Genomic DNA, 16,605 nt, shown 5'->3' on the forward strand with positions numbered 1-16,605 from the left:
GGTTGATTTTGCACATTGCACTAAGAATCATAGTTTGCTTGCGGCACCGATTTATTTACACGAATCCCAGAGAGAGGGAGCTGGATGGGGTCTCCTCACTCACGCGCCAGCCTCTGTTCGAGTCGCTCTACCTCTCGCCACATATTGGAGTGTACCTCGCCTCCTCTTAACTAGCAATGACTGTTTGTTCAGCAGACATTATCATCTACAGATTGTTAAGGAGTAACGTTTAACGTTTTTGAGAGACAGAGATCAGAGCTACGTGTGTTTTAGAGGGGGATCTGCTGATTGGCAGAGATATCACGGTCACTGGCTTTACTACCCACCCATGGTGCGCTCTCCCGTCAGAGCTGAACACGATCAGATACAGTGGCAACGTTTGACATTGGAGTGCACCTACCTTCCACTTGGCCAGAGATTCCTTGCCAATTTTTTACATTTGTGGCACAGAGATCACAGCTACATTCTTGCCCCGATAACAAAACCAAAAATATTTGTATAGTAAGAGGCCCTCAGATATATGAAAGCTATCTCATTGCACTAAGAATCAGAGTTCGCTTGCAGGAGAGATTTATTTGCGCGAATCCAAGAGAGAGGCTACAGGCCAAGGAGAGGGGGGAAGCGTGAAGTCAGAAGTGGGGAGCCAGGCGAGGGACGGGGCCTACCTCACTCACGTGCCACCCTCCATACGAGTCGGTCTTCCTCTTGCCACGTGTTGGAGTGTACCTTGCCTCTGCTTAGCTAGCGATACCTGTTTGTTTGTTGATTAACAAGTTTGCCCTCTTTCACTACTACTATATGGATATATATATTTAATTGAATTTACCTCTAACTTGTATATTTTTCTTTTTTTTCTGTCCCATCAATGTTAAGGTCTGGCTTTGCTGAAGCAGTCTGGATTTACCTGGGTGGGAGGATTAACCTCTGGTTCGTGTCCAGGATGAGAAAAAGCAGAAGTGTACTTGCGGTGTCCCCTGAAGATGTGAGTACCCCCGTCTCTCTCCTAAGTGTATCGATCTTCACATTTCCCCAAACCCCCATTGTTTATGTTCATTTCTTATGAAGGCAGCCACTGTCACAAGTGTCCCACCTCCCTCAGTTTCACACCAACCCCATGGAGAGGCTGGCCACTAACTCGGGGCCACTGAGGCAGGTAAGCCAGAGTTTATCCAGTCATGCTAATGGAGGTCTCCATCGGCCCAAGGGTTTCTAACTGTATTGTCAGGCTCTCTCTTTCTTTTTCTCTGTCTTGGCCTGCGCTGTTCTTGCGCCTTCCATTTTTCATTCATTTCAGTTTATTCGCTTTATTAATCCAGTTATTCACAGAAACCCAGTTTCTCAAATGATTTATTGGTCTTCGAGAAACCAGGCTAACAGATACAGATTTCTCCACGAGTAACCCGGTTATTTGGCCATAGAAGCCGTTAACCAGGATACAGTTAAGGATTTTGTGATCTGCGCATGTCCGTTGCGCCGGACTCATCACATCGCTCAGCTTACAGCATAATTTTACAAATGCACTTTGTGACATCTTGAAGTTTTCATTCCATTCGTGGTCAGTAAGCCCCCTCTCTCCCACCAATATCTACTTTGCACACGCGCATCCAGCAGACACGAGTAGAAAGTGGTGGACGTATCCACAAAGATACATTTTCTGAGGCAAGTGCTCAGGCGATTGCATTTGTCCGTCTCCTAATTGAAATAATTTGTCTCAATATTTCATAAGTTGCCACATTTATGTTGATGAACTGAACGTACATCCCTACGCTCAGCATCACAGTCTCCGGTGATGAAGATTGGTGTTTGGGTAAGGGAAGTTTCAATGAACCAGGATTCTGCCATAACTCACCTTATCTCGATGTGGTAACCACCTGAAGAATGCGAGGAGTCCTCAGGGAACAGTTGGGGTGCCAGCTGGGCCACCCCATTAATAGAAACTAAAAAAAGAAAAAGGTTCCAGTGCCATTTGAGCCTCCGGGTAACAGTTTATGTCACATAGGAGCTCTGTCCTCTACCCGGTTCGGGTCCGAAGTGAGATGCCTCCTTCTGGGCTCTTCCCTTTATATCAGGGGTTGCCAAGTCCAGTCCTGGAGGACCCCCGTGGCTGCAGGTTTTCATTCTAACCCTTTTTTAATGAGTGTCCTGTTTGTGCTGCTAATTAACTTCTTGTGAATTCATTTTAATTGAATTGCTTTTTTAAGATTTGTTCCCCTGAATTTCTTCATCGTTCCTCTGAATTGCTTCATTTCTTTCCTTAAATGGCACCCAAACAGAAATGAAATGTGAAGTGAGTGAGCCGACAGAAGACCAACTCAGTCAGGGCCTCAAACTCCAACCAGTTTCACTCCAACCAGGTGCTTAATGAGGCTGCGATTCTTGTCGTTAATTAAACCCATTTTTCAATTTCGTGGCTTGTTGCTGCTCTCGTGCTGCATTAGCAGACATTTTAGAAATTGTTGATTTTCTGTTTCTAAGAGCACTTTTAAAATGTTTTGGGGACCTGAGCAGATCGATATTCCTGAGAACTTCACCTTTCTTTATTTTCAGATATTGTGTGATGGTCACCAGTTGTTTTGGCTCATTTTGTATCTCATTATTGTTTGGCTGCTAATTAAGGAAAAAGAAACAATTAAGGGGTACTGAGTCTTAGAACAAGTCAATTAAAATTAGTTCAAAAGAAGTGAATTAGCAGCAAAAACAGGTCACTCATTCAGAAAAGGGTTAGAATGAAAACCTGCAGCCACGGTGGTCCTCCAGGACCAGACTTGGTGACCCCTGCTTTATATCATGTCTCAATCAGAAGGGGCGGAGCCTTCTTTGGCTGCTGTGGGCGGGGTCGGATTCCCTCACTGGTTATCTTCTCAGAGCTGCTGGTGGAAAAGAAATAACAGTTGATGACAGTTGGTGACCCCCAGGCGCACATGTGTGACAGTGTCCAAGTCAATGCACTGACGGAGTGCAGGCTCAGAGCTCTAGCTGATCTACTGGGATTTTCACACACAACCATCTGTAGGGTTCACCGAGAATGGTCTGAAAAAGGGGATAATATCAGTAATATCATTCTCTGGGTGTAAGTGCCTTGTTGATGCCAGAGGTTAGAGGAGAATGGCCAGACTGGTCTAAGCTGATAGAAAGGCAACAGGAACTCAAATAAGCACTCGTTACAACTGAGGTGTGCAGAAGAGCAGCTCTGAACACACAACACGTCAAACCTTGAAGCAGGTGGGCTACAGCAGCAGGAGGCCACAGTGGGTGACACTCCTGTCAGCTAAAAATAGGCAACTGAGTCTACAATTCATATGGACTCACCAAAATTGGACAACAGAAGATTGGGAAACGTTGCCTGGTCTGATGAGTCTCGATTTCTGCGGTGACATTCAGATGGTTGGGTTTAGCCTGCTGCTGGTGGTGGTTTAATGATGTGGGAGATATTTTCCTGGCACACTTTGGGCCCCTTTTTACTAACTGACCATCATTTAAATGCCACAGTTTACCTGAGTATTGTCACTAACCATGTCCATCCCATTATGACCACAGTGTCCCCATGTTCTGATGGCTCCTTGCATCAGAATGACACACCACGTCACAAAGCTCAAATCATCTCAAACATGACAATGAGTTCACTGGACTCAAATGGCCTCCCAGATCTCAATCTAACAGAGCACCACTGGGATGTGGTGGAATGGGAGATTCGCATCATGGATCTGCAGCTGACAAATCTGCAGCAACTGTGTGATGCTATCATGTCAATATGGACCAAAATCCCTGAGGAATGTTTCCAGCACCTTGTTGAGTCGATGCCACGCAGAATTACGGCAGTTCTGAAGGCAAAAGGGAGTCCATCCGGGTACTGGCAGAGTGTAGCTAATAAAGTGGCCAGTGAGTGTGTGTTACCCCTGAATGTGACCCCTTAATTTCATTTTTCACCCACACCTCCATTTAGGCCTGAACTGAGCCCTTTATTCTAATAAATGAAGTGGATTCTTAATTATTGTACATGCTGCACTATAATAATGTTTGACCCCCCTATGGTACCAGCTGAACAGCAGAAGTTGACAAAATTCCTTTGACGATTTCAGGTAAATATTTGATGCGCTTGCTCTGAAGGCCATGACTTGTGTGTTGTAAATATTGAGAAGGCCTCTCGCCGCTGTCACGATGTTTTCATTCTCTCCCTGTGCCGCTGATTTGTCACGCCACTCGACATGACACACACACACACACACACATAGTGGAGTGATTTGTGTTTGCTGTACTGTGTGTCCCTCAGGAGTCCACACCTGAATTTCTTATGTGTGCCCTCATTATTAAGTTATGTGTTTGTTAACGCTGTCTGCGCCATTAGCTGTATATCTGCTGTTATTAAACTCGTGTGTTCGCGTTGGTGTCCACCTGTAACTCTTAGACCAGTCTGATGGACTGCTCTGGTCATATCAGTGTTGGGGGGGGGGGGGGGGTCCTCCACCTTGGCTCTTCTCTGCTGCTGCCACAGGACTCTCATCTCCTGCTTTCCTACGTCAAGACGGCCTGGCGGTTAAGAAATACAGTTGCATTTTGAAGTAAGTCTGGATTTATAACTGACATCATTTATATGTGTTCAATGCCTCTTTGTCTGTGAATAAATATTTGCCTGTGCGGCTTGCTTGAGAAACGCAAATCAATCAAATGGCAGCAAGGAACGTCCAGTGGGGTGTCGGAGGGCTGTGCATTTGGTAAGACCTCATTATTTCAGAGTGTCAGTGTTTGATTTACCACATTTCATTTCTGACTTTCTGATAAATAATATTCAGCCTAACATGGTGGGTTGCCTGCCATGTGATCCCATCAGCCCTCTGTGACTGTTAATTAGATTAAGCGGGTTTGAAGGAAGATGAATGGACGGACTGACGGATGGTGTACTGCAGGCGGTACGCATGGCCTGAAAATAAGTTCTTTTTTAATTTGTATTCCGCTGCCAGCACACAAACACACACCTTGCGTGTTCAGGGAGAGCTGTAAAAATCCGGCGGGCCACAGATCTATTGAAACTGCAAACAGCTGGAAGCAAGGAGGATGCAAAGGAAAGAAGCAGCAAGACAGCTAGCCAGTGGTGTTTTTACATACAGCAAAACCTGCAAATCCCGAACTGGCCTACACTCCTACAAAACTACACACCGATGTCGAGATCCGTCGTATCAATGGCTCAGTCCATGAATAAAATAGTAATGAATGAGGTTAATGATTTATTATAGTTTAGGGAATACAGCAAAATCAGAGTTCTGCCCCACGGTCTAGCGAGGTTCACGTAATTGTTCTGGTCTTGGTCATGTTGGTGTACTGGTCAATCATCCACCGAGAGCGAGTGCAGTGCAGCATTGCCGGATGTATGATAATTGTACATGTATGATAATACACAGCATGCCAGTACCATGCACATTGTGTATGGTAACTTTATATGGAAACTAAATATTTTTAATGCCATATGTTTTGAATTTACACACAGAGATTCCGCTTATTACTGTAAATGCATGCGGTGCTTAGATACATTTGGGGCCACCAAAATCTTTTACAGTCATATGAAAAAGTTTGGGAACCCCTCTCAGCCTGCATAATAAGTGACTCTCCTTTCAACAATAAAGATAACAGTAGTATGTCTTTAATATCCTAGGAACATCTGAGTACTGCGGTGTTTTCGAACAAAGATTTTTAGTGACGCAGTATTTAGTTGTATGAAATTAAATCAAATGTGAAAAACTTGCTGTGCACAAATGTGGGTCCCCTTGTCATTTTGCTGATTGAATGCCTGTCACTGCTCAATGCTGATTACTTACAACACCAAATTGGTTGGATGAGCTCGTTAGGCCTTGAACTTCCTAGACAGGTGTGTCCAGTCATGAGATATAAAGGTATTTAAGGTGGTCAGTTACAAGTTGTGCTTCCCTTTGACTCTCCTCTTAAGAGTGACAGCATGGGATCCTCAAAGCAACTCTCAAAAGATCTGAAAACAAAGATTGTTCAGTCTCCTGGTTTAGGGCTAAGGCTACAAAAAGCCATCTCAGAGGTTTAAATTGTCAGTTTCAATTGTAAGGAATGGAATCAGGAAATGGAAGGCCACAGGCACAGTTGGTGTTAAACCCAGCAGGTCTGGCAGGCCAAGAAAAATACAGGAGTGGCATAAGTGCAGGATTGTGAGAATGGTGACAGACAACCCACAGATCACCTCCAAAGACCTGCAAGAACATCTTGCTGCAGATGGTATATCTGAACATCGTTCTACAATTCAGCACAATTTGCACAAAGAACATCTGTATGGCAGGGTGATGAGAAAGAAGCCCTTTCTGCACTCACACCACAAACAGAGTCGCTTGTTGTATGCCAATGCTCATTTAGACAAGCCAGATTCATTTTGGAACAAAGTGCTTTGGACTGATGAGACAAAAATGGAGTTATTTGGTCAGAACAAAAAGCGCTTTGCATGGCGGAAGAAGAACACCGCATTCCAAGAAAAACACCTGCTATCTACTGTCAAATTTGGTGGAGGTTCCATCATGCTATGGGGCTGTGTGGCTAGTTCAGGGACTGGGGCCCTTGTTAAAGTCAAGGGTCCGATGAATTCAACCCAGTATCAACAAATTCTTCAGGATAATGTTCAAGCATCAGTCAGAAAGTTGAAGTTACGCAGGGGTTGGATATTCCAACAAGACAATGACCCAAAACACAGTTCGAAATCTACAAAGGCATTCATGCAGAGGGAGAAGTACAATGTTCTGGAATGGCCGTCACAGTCCCCTGACTTGAATATCATCGAAAATCTATGGGATGATTTGAAGCAGGCTGTCCATGCTCAGCAGCCATCAAATTGAACTGAACTGGAGAGATTTTGTATGAAGAATGGTCAGAAATACCTCCATCCAGAATCCAGACACTCATCAGAGGCTATAGGAGGACAGTGTCTAGAGGCTGTTAGATTAGCAAAAGGAAGCTCAACTAAGTATTGATGTCATATCTCTGTTGGGTGCCCAAATTTATGCACCTGTCTAGTTTTGTTATGATGCATATTGCATATTTTCTGTTAATCCAATAAACTTAATGTCACTGCTGAAATCCTACTGTGTCCATAAGGCATGTCATATATTAAAAGGAAGTTGCTACTTTGAAAGCTTAGCCATTGAGAAACAAAAATCCAAAGAATTAAGAGGGGTTCCCAAACTTTTTCATATGACTGTAAGTGCTTAGGCCCTGTAAAGTTCTTAATCCGGCTCCACACCCTTCATTAGTTGTACTGGGGCAGTAAAAATCAAATCTGTGTTTATTGTTAAATGTTCACACTATTGAGATGAAAAGGTGACTATGGTGCAGATGTCGCTTTATTTCTGCCCTCTCTTTAGTGTTGTTAAAATAACTTGGATGTGATGTTTCTTCCCTCTTACGTGTTGTGAACACATAATCCAACATTTCTTATTCAAGTATTCCCTTTTAAGTCCCTTTGGAAGTAGGAAACCTAAACTGACATGAAGATGAGAGCCCAGCCTGCCCATAAAGGAAGAGCAAGCAGTGGGAATACTGAAGTAGACATATTTGGTATTTCTTGAGAAAAAGAAAGAAAGCGCAGATGTACTTGGCAAACGTTGAGGGCCAGGTTAGCTGAGGAAAAAGACTTTGATGGTAGAGAAATGATCAGAGCTGTGAAGCAAATCTCTGAGACAAGTGTCGCTGAAATTGGCAGCCACCTCCACAGTGCAGGGGTGACTGTATCACAGTCTATTGTTAGCCAAATTCTAACGGCCGTAATGCAAACATGCAAATTCTCATCGGCACCCAAAAACTAGAAGAAGGCCTGCTTAGAATGTGCTAGAAAGTTGAAGCCAGTCGAGTTGGAGGACAAACTTCTATGTGAGAGATGACGTGGTGAAGGTGTGGAGCCTGTGCAGAGGCGAGCATGTCGTCTGTAGAGCTTGGTGGGGTTGATGTCGGGGTGCAGGGTCTTCACAGAGTGTGTTCACATTTCGTTAGCTGGCAGCCGTGTGCCGAGATCATTTCAATCCATTTTTCCCCCTCATCAAACAACAACACACTCTGTCATGACTGGGGAGGCCCAATAGCACTTTCATAGGTTGCCCTTTAAGGGGGGGGGGGGGGGGGGTACTGTCAAAACACTGCCTTGATACAAAAAGGCACATTGAAAAATCTTTATAAAATTCAATACAATACAGTTTAAAATTTATTTTTCTGTAGCTCAAAATCACACAAGAAGTGCTGCAATGGGCTTTAACAGGCCCTGCCTCTTGACAGCCCCCCAGCCTTGACTCTCTAAGAAGACAAAGAAAAACTCCCAAAAAAAAAAACCTTGTAGAGAAAAAATGGAAGAAACCTCAGGAAAGGCAGTTCAAAGAGAGACCCCTGTCCAGGTAGGTTGGGTGTGCAGTGGGTGTCAAAAAGAATGGGGTCAATACAATACAATACAATACAATACACAGAACAGAACAGAACAAATCCTCAATACAGTATAATAGTGCAGTAGAAATATGACAAGTAGCGAGCAGAGTTCAACAGTAGATGATATCACAGAATATGATTTCGATTTGTTCAGAGTCCTGGAGACCTTGGCCATCAAACTGCCTCCCCCTATTGGCCATTCCACGGCTGAGTCAGTGCTGGTTCAGCCAATCCGATGAAAGGACCCCTCTACCCAACAATTCAAAAAATCAAAAGGTTTATATTAAGGATTATATTATTCCTGTGAACAGAAAGATAGATAGATACTTTATTAATCCCAAGGGGAAATCCACATACTACAGTAGCAGCATACTGATAAAGAAAATATTAAAGAGTGATAACAAAGCAGGTATAACACACAATAACTTTCTATAATGTTAACGTTTTTCCCCCCGGGTGGAATTGAAGAGTTGCATAGTGTGGGGGAGGAACGATCTCCTCAGTCTGTCAGTGGAGCAGGACGGTGACAGCAGTCTGTCGCTGAAGCTGCTCCTCTGTCTGGAGATGATCCTGTTCAGTGGATGCAGTGGATTCTCCATGATTGACAGGAGTCTGCTCAGTGCCCGTCGCTCTGCCACAGATGTCAAACTGTCCAGCTCCGTGACTACAATAGAGCCGGCCTTCCTCACCAGTTTGTCCAGGTGTGAGGCGTCCCTCTTCTTTATGCTGCCTCCCCAGCATACCAGCGCATAGAAAAGGGCGCTCGTCACAATCATCTAATAGAACATCTGCAGCATCTTATTGCAGATGTTGAAGGATGCCAGCCTTCTAAGGAAGTATAGTCGGCTCTGTCCTCTCTTGCACAGAGCATCAGTATTGGCAGTCCAGTCCAATTTATCATCCAGCTGCACTCCCAGGTATTTATAGGTCTGCACCCTCTGCACACAGTCACCTCTGATGATCACGGGGTCCATGAGGGGCCTGGGCCTCCTAAAATCCACCACCAGCTCCTTGGTTTTGCTGGTGTTCAGTTGTAGGTGGTTTGAGTCGCACCATTTAACAAAGTCCTTGATTAGGTTCCTATACTACTATTCTTAGGAATTGCCTGAGAAGGCAAGGTGATCCACAGTAACCAAAGTCCCAATACAGAATCCAAAATCATAGTCGACAAACATCCAGAAATCACAAAGGTGATAGCACATGCACAGTAAACACAAGACACTCTCGGCACCCCAGCACGTTCAAAATGAACAGCCAGGAACTCCCATAAATAGGGTGGAGGGTGGTTCCTGGTGATGATTGGCAGGTGGCCCCGCCCCCTGGGGAACCACCCACAACACACATGGGACACAAAGAATAATATACATAATAAACCAAAAGAAACGTTCATTCAAATAAATGATACAAAATCAGGCAACACAGAAATACCTCTGTGAACCCCAGCCAGGCGAGAAACGCAACACACAGAATGGCAAAAACAGCAGTTTAGGATTTTTTGCACATTTGTTAAAAGTTTAAAAAAAAAAAAACCAGAGCTATCCCATTGATTCAGGTATTCTGGCCCTTTGCTCTGACACGTGAAGTTTGTCTTGGGTGTGTTCCATTCTGTTGAGATGTTTCTACACCTTGTTTGGAGTCCACCTGTGGTCACTTCCATTGATTGCACATGGCTGCCTACAGAAGGTCCCACAGTTGACAAAACCCAAGCCATGAGGTCGAAGGAATTGCCTGCAGAGCTTAGCGTCAGGATTGTGTTGAGGCTCACGTCTGAGGACGGCTACAAAGAAACAATACGAATTATTTTTGTAGAGCCCAAAATCACACCAGGACTGCCGCAAGGGGCTTTGACAGGCCCTGCCTTTTGACAGCCCCCCAGCCTTAACTCTCTAAGACAGGGGTAACCTGAGGTCCGTGGACCCTTAGGAGGTCCATGGATGGGTTTCAGGGGTTCCGATAACAATTAACATTTATATTCACTATACAGCCTACAGCGGTACTGTTGATTTAGAGTAGATGTAGTAGTAGATCTGTTTTAATTTCCACAAGAGGATTATGCTTCAGAATTACAATGAGTGGCTGTTACTTTTTCCATTGTTTTTTTAGATTGTTTACTTGTAAAGTTTATTAATAATTTGTGTGTCATATTTGATATGAGACAATCAAATCTCAATAAATAAAGTACATGTATATTCATTGAATATAAAGTTGTGTTTATGTGAATATTTCTGGGGAATAGGATCCTTAGATTTTATGAGATTCTTAAAGGGGTCTGTGTCTCAAAAAAGGTTTAAGAATCACTGCTCTAAGAAGACAAGGAAAATCTCCCAAAAAACCCTCTTAGAGAAAAACAAAATGGCTAAACCCTTGGAAAAGGCAATTCAAAGGGAGACCCCATTCCAGGTAAGTTGGTCGTGCAGTGGGTGTCAAAAAAAGGAGGCCAATACAATGCACAGAACAGAACACAAGGAATCCTCAATACAATACATTGCAATGGAAATATGACAAGTACAGAGCAGAATTCAACAGTAGATGATATCACAGAATAGGAAACTTCTGCGGCATTGAAGTGCTTTGTATCCCCCCGGCTTCCAGGCCAGGTAAGGGAGCAGGACCCATCCCAGTAGGGACACCCAGTGGTGGCCTGCTTAACTCCACTCCACTTGGGATGGCGTGCTGTGATCTTAGGCCTACGAGTAGCTGCTCTGTCATGGAAACCCATTTCATGAAACTGGTAGTTCATTGCTACAGTATATACAGTGCATCCAGAAAGTATTCACAGCCCATCACTTTTTCCACATTTTGTTATGTTACAGCCTTATTCCAGCCTTAAGTCTTTTTGAATATGATGCCACAAGCTTGGCACACCTATCCTTGGCCAGTTTCGCCCATTCCTCTTTGCAGCACCTCTCAAGCTCCATCAGGTTGGATGGGAAGCGTCGTTGCACAGCCATTTTAAGATCTCTCCAGAGATGTTCAATCGGATTCAAGTCTGGGCTCTGGCTGGGCCACTCAAGGACATTGACAGAGTTGTCCTGAAGCCACTCCTTTGGTATCTTGGCTGTGTGCTTAGGGTCATTGTCCTGCTGAAAGATGAATCGTCACCCCAGTCTGAGGTCAAGAGCGCTCTGGAGCAGGTTTTCATCCAGGATGTCTCTGTACATTGCTGCAGTCATCTTTCCCTTTATCCTGACTAGTCTCCCAGTCCCTGCCGCTGAAAAACATCCCCACAGCATGATGCTGCCACCACCATGTTTCACTGTAGAGATGGTATTGGCCTGGTGATGAGCGGTGCCTGGTTTCCTCCAAACGTGACGCCTGGCATTCACACCAAAGAGTTCAATCTTTGTCTCATCAGACCAGAGAATTTTCTTTCTCATGGTCTGAGAGTCCTTCAGGTGCCTTTTGGCAAACTCCAGTTGGGCTGCCATGTGCCTTTTACTAAGGAGTGGCTTCTGTCTGGCCACTCTACCATACAGGCCTGATTGGTGGATTGCTGCAGAGGTGGTTGTCCTTCTGGAAGGTTCTCCTCTCTCCACAGAGGACCTCTGGAGCTCGGGTTCTTGGTCACCTCCCTGACTAAGGCCCTTCTCCCTTGATCGCTCAGTTTAGATGGCCAGCCAGCTCTAGGAAGAGTCCTGGTGGTTTTGAACTTCTTCGACTTACGGATGATGGAGGCCACTGTGCTCATTGGGACCTTCAAAGCAGCAGAAATTTTTCTGTAACCTTCCCCAGATTTGTGCCTCAAGACAATCCTGTCTCGGAGGTCTACAGACAATTCCTTTGACTTCATGCTTGGTTTGTGCTCTGACATGAACTGTCAACTGTGGGACCTTATATAGACAGGTGTGTGCCTTTCCAAATCATATCCAGTCAACTGAATTTACCACAGGTGGACTCCAATGAAGCTGCAGAAACATCTCAAGGATGATCAGGGGAAACAGGATGCACCTGAGCTCAATTTTGAGCTTCATGGCAAAGGCTGTGAATACTTATGTACATGTGCTTTCTCAATTTTTTTATTTTTAGTAAATTTGCAAAAACCTCAAGTAAACCTTTTTCATTATGGGGTGTTGTGTGTAGAATTCTGATGAAAAAAATGAATTTAATTCATTTTGGAATAAGGCTGTGACATAACAAAATGTGGAAAAATGGAAAAAGTGATGCGCTGTGAATACTTTCCGGATGCACTGTAAATGTCGTTGTTTTTTGTGACCTTGCAGTCTAATTTCGGTCATTTCTGTTGTAGCTGTATTCCATTTTGTGTATTTTGTTTTTTGAATATCTTGAACAAGAAAACTCCACGAAAAACACAAATAAATGAAGCACCAGATAATGAAGCTGCAGATCATTTTGAATCTGAGGAAGCAGGGGCACAAAAGAGGACCACTTCAATGGGGAAAGAAATAAAGCAGTGCTGCTCTAGTGGTCTCCCTTTGAGACCCCAGGGTCTCGCTTTTTATGTATTCATTAAGCAGTCTAATTGGGACTTTGTTTGTGTTATCCGTGCATTATTGTCAGAGTCGGATGCTGGATCCTGAAATGTTTCAAATTTACCAAGTGTGCAGTGGAATGGGTCTGAATGGTTATTTATTTATTTATTTAGAGAAAGATGTGTGAGAGTTGAATGATTGAGACTCTTAAAATGGAATGGCCTCTTTATTAAAAAAATCAAAATCAAACCTCACACACACCTGGAGTCTGCTTAGCAATGGAAAGGCTGCCCTCTAGTGGACCACTGGCTGCTTGTTAAATTGGGTTTACAGGCCTGCTTGGTGGAGTGTCGGTGTCTTTGATTGAACAAAGAGTAATACAGTGGTCTGCCTGAGCAGTAAGACCACCAGAGCCACAGCTGGCAAAATGGAGAGATGACAAGTCACACCATAAGATCAAAGGTGCACTTCAGTGGGGTCTTTATTCTGGTTGTGCTCCACTTGACCATATATATATATATATTTTTATTTTGGATTTTGGTGTACTCTGTTAAATCTCTGAGGAGAAACTGACTTTCCACATGGGGTCCGAGTGCAGGGACCCCCGGAGCAGTTTACAGCTCAAGGGCCCAACGGGGGACGATGACTTCAGGCAGTCAATGGGATTTGAAGCGGCAGCCCTCCAGATCTCGGTGCAGCCCCTCGGCTCCAGAGCCACCCCTCTCAGTCTGCGCCTTATATTGGAAAGGGGTGAGCAGAGCAATCATTCTGATTTATTTTACCAGTGTGTTCTATTTGACTTTGTGCATTCTTCACATCATTTTATTTTTTGATATATTTAGTTAATCCCTGAAGGGACATTTTTCTTCATTTGCATCAGTAATTTTAGTTTTTTTTTTTCATTTTATTAATCAACTTTTATGCACAGGACAGAAAGATATGGAAGAAGATGATCCACTGTGGCAACCCCTAACAGGAGCAGCCGATAGAAGAAGAATATTTACAGACCCCTCCATAATGTGTGACACAAAGACACATTTTGTCCTTGATGTCCCCCTCCGCTCCAAAGTTTAAAATTACAAATCAAACAACTCAGACATCGCTATTGAAGGGCACATTGCAGGCTTTCATTTAAAGGGATTTGTAGGCACTTTAGTCACACACCACTTTTTCTATGCGGTCCCCCCATTTCAGGGCACCATAATGTTTGACAATTGGCGTCCCTGGTGTTTTGTGATTCCTCAGGTGGGTTTCATTACTTCATAAGACACCACAGCTTGTTTCTACCCTCTGGAGTCTGTAGTTGTCAGTGCTTGACATGAGGACCAGAGCTGTGCCAATGAAAGTCAAAGAAGCCATTAGGAGGATGAAAAACAAGAATAAAACCATTAGAGACCTCAACAGAACCATAGGATGACCAACATCAACTGTCTGGGATATCATGAAGAAAGAAAGCACACACTGATGAGCTCAGGAATCACAAAGGGACTGGTAGGTCGAGGAAGAAGACCTCCACTGCTGATGACAGAAGAATCCTCACTATGGTGAAGTAAAAGCCCCCAAAAGCCTGTACAACAGATCATACACAGTCTTCAGGGGTCCAATGTGTGTGTGTGTGTGTCAGAGACGACTATCAGCAGAAGACTTCATGAACAGAAACACAGAGGAGGACACACTGCAAGATGGAAACTACAAAAACAGGATGGCCAGATTGCAGTTTGTGAAAAAGGAGTTCAAAGAGCCTGCAGAATTCTGGGAAAAGGTCTTGTAGACAAATGAGACAAAGATGAACCTGAGCAGAGTGTGGAGACCAAAAGGAACTGTCCGAGATCCAAAGGAGAAGACTTCATCTATTAACCATGGCGGTGCTTGGGCATGTATGGCTGCCACACGTCCTGGCCCACTTCTCTTCATTGATGATAGAACTGCTGACGGCAGTCACTCGATGCATTCTGAGATGTGTGGAAACATCTCATCTGCTCAAGTTCCAGTAGAAGCCCCCAAACTCACTGGACGGCGCTTCATATTACAGCAAGCTAATGATCCAAACACACTGCTGAGGCCACATAGAAGTTTATCAAAGCTAAAAATGGGAAATTCTTGAATTGCCAAGCCAATCACCCGAGTGAAATCCAGCTGAGCAGGCCTTCCATATGCTGAAGAGAAAACGTAAGGGGACAAGCCCCCAAAACAAGCAGGAGCTGAAGATGTCAGCATTAGAGGCCTGGCAGAGCATCACCAGAGAAGTCCCTCAGCACCTGCTGATATCTTTGAATCACAGACTTCAAGCAGTCATTACACACAAGTGCGACAAAGAGCTAAATATGGCGGCTTTAAAAGACCTGCCATTGCTTTGTGCCAAACATAATGGTGCCCTGAAATGGGAGGACCGTGTAGAAGAAGAAGTGTTGGAGTAACTGAAATGTCTGCAAATCCCCTTAAATGAGGGTCTGCGATGTCCACTTTAATCACAATGTCCAATGTTGTTTGATTTGTAATTTTAAACTGGGGAGCAGAGGGGGCAAATCAAGGAGAAACGTGTCTTGGTCCCAAACATTATGGTGGGCACTGTGTCTCTGGTATGTGTGTATTCAGTATGGCCACATGTACCTTCTCTGTGCTTTGATAGTTTTGAATTTTGTGGCCTCTGTGGGATTTCTGTAATGGGGCTGTTTGCTCTGGACTGCCATGTGTTTTTAGGCAACTCCATTTTGCCACTGAGCTCTTCGGAGCTTCGCTGTGTGACACTGTGTGCTGGTGAAGAATAAAACCTTGTTATTTTTTTATGGAGTTTCCATGTTTGCCGGGGTTTGGCTGTATATCCCCCTCTAGTGGTCATTATTAGAAGTGCTTTTGAGACTTTTTGAGACTCCTAGTTATATACAGTAAACGCAATGAGTGAAGGAGCTCTCTAGAGTATGGCCACCTTTTCAAAGCATACCTGTGAGTACCTGCACGTTTTCTTGACATCCTGCCATGGCACTTGAAGCTTCACATGGAAACGCCCAGGTAGCTCATCAGATGTTCAGTCATACATTTACACTTGAAGTAGCACTGATGTTACTGGTTACATAATGAATACATGTAAAGACACAGGAAACAAACTGAATGCGGACTGAATCTGACAAACCTCGGTGAAGACCAGCAGTGCCTCATCATCAGTTCACTGGTCAGCATCTGTGTGGGGTTTACAAGTTCTCATTGTGTCTGTGTGGGGTTTGAAAGTCCTCATTGTGTCTGTGTGAGGTTTACAAGTCCTCATTGTGTCTGGGTGAGGTTTGAAAGTCCTCATTGTGCATGTGTGAGGTTTGCAACTCCTTGTTGTGTGGGGTTTGCAAGTCCTCATTGTGTCTGGGTGAGGTTTGAAAGTCCTCATTGTGCATGTGTGAGGTTTGCAACTCCTCGTTGTGTGGGGTTTGCAAGTCCTCATTGTGTCTATGTGAGGTTTACAAGTCCTCATTGTGTCTGTGTGGGGTTTGAAAGTCCTCATTGTGCATGTATGAGGTTTGCAACTCCTCATTGTGTCTGTGTGAAGTTTGCAAGTCCTCATTGTGTCTATGTGAGGTTTACAAGTCCTCATTGTGTCTGTGTGAGTGTGCCTATTTGGTTTAACTGCCAGTTTTTAAACTGACCCCATGTGAGTGGACCCTGCGTTGGCCGGACTGTCACTTTGTTGCCCCCTGAGTTGGTGCCTTCACTGTGTGCTCATCTTTGTGGATAGATAATCAAGCGAATTGCAGTGGCCTGATTTGTCTTTTGT

The 16,605-nt window shown here is 44.2% G+C and overlaps 1 protein-coding gene across 1 annotated transcript in view; it reads left to right on the forward strand.

Annotated features, from left to right (window-relative positions):
• Positions 1–876: 876 nt before the first annotated feature.
• The window catches only part of pde4ba (phosphodiesterase 4B, cAMP-specific a), a 425,080-nt gene continuing 409,351 nt past the window's right edge, over positions 877–16,605 (forward strand). The window contains exon 1 of the mRNA XM_051932712.1: positions 877–982. Within this exon, the coding sequence (XP_051788672.1) occupies positions 941–982 (42 nt within the window). The 5' untranslated portion in view covers positions 877–940. The remainder of the gene's footprint in view (positions 983–16,605) is intronic.

Source organism: Erpetoichthys calabaricus, chromosome 10, assembly GCF_900747795.2.
Source record: "Erpetoichthys calabaricus chromosome 10, fErpCal1.3, whole genome shotgun sequence".
In the NCBI taxonomy this organism is placed as follows: domain Eukaryota; kingdom Metazoa; phylum Chordata; class Cladistia; order Polypteriformes; family Polypteridae; genus Erpetoichthys; species Erpetoichthys calabaricus.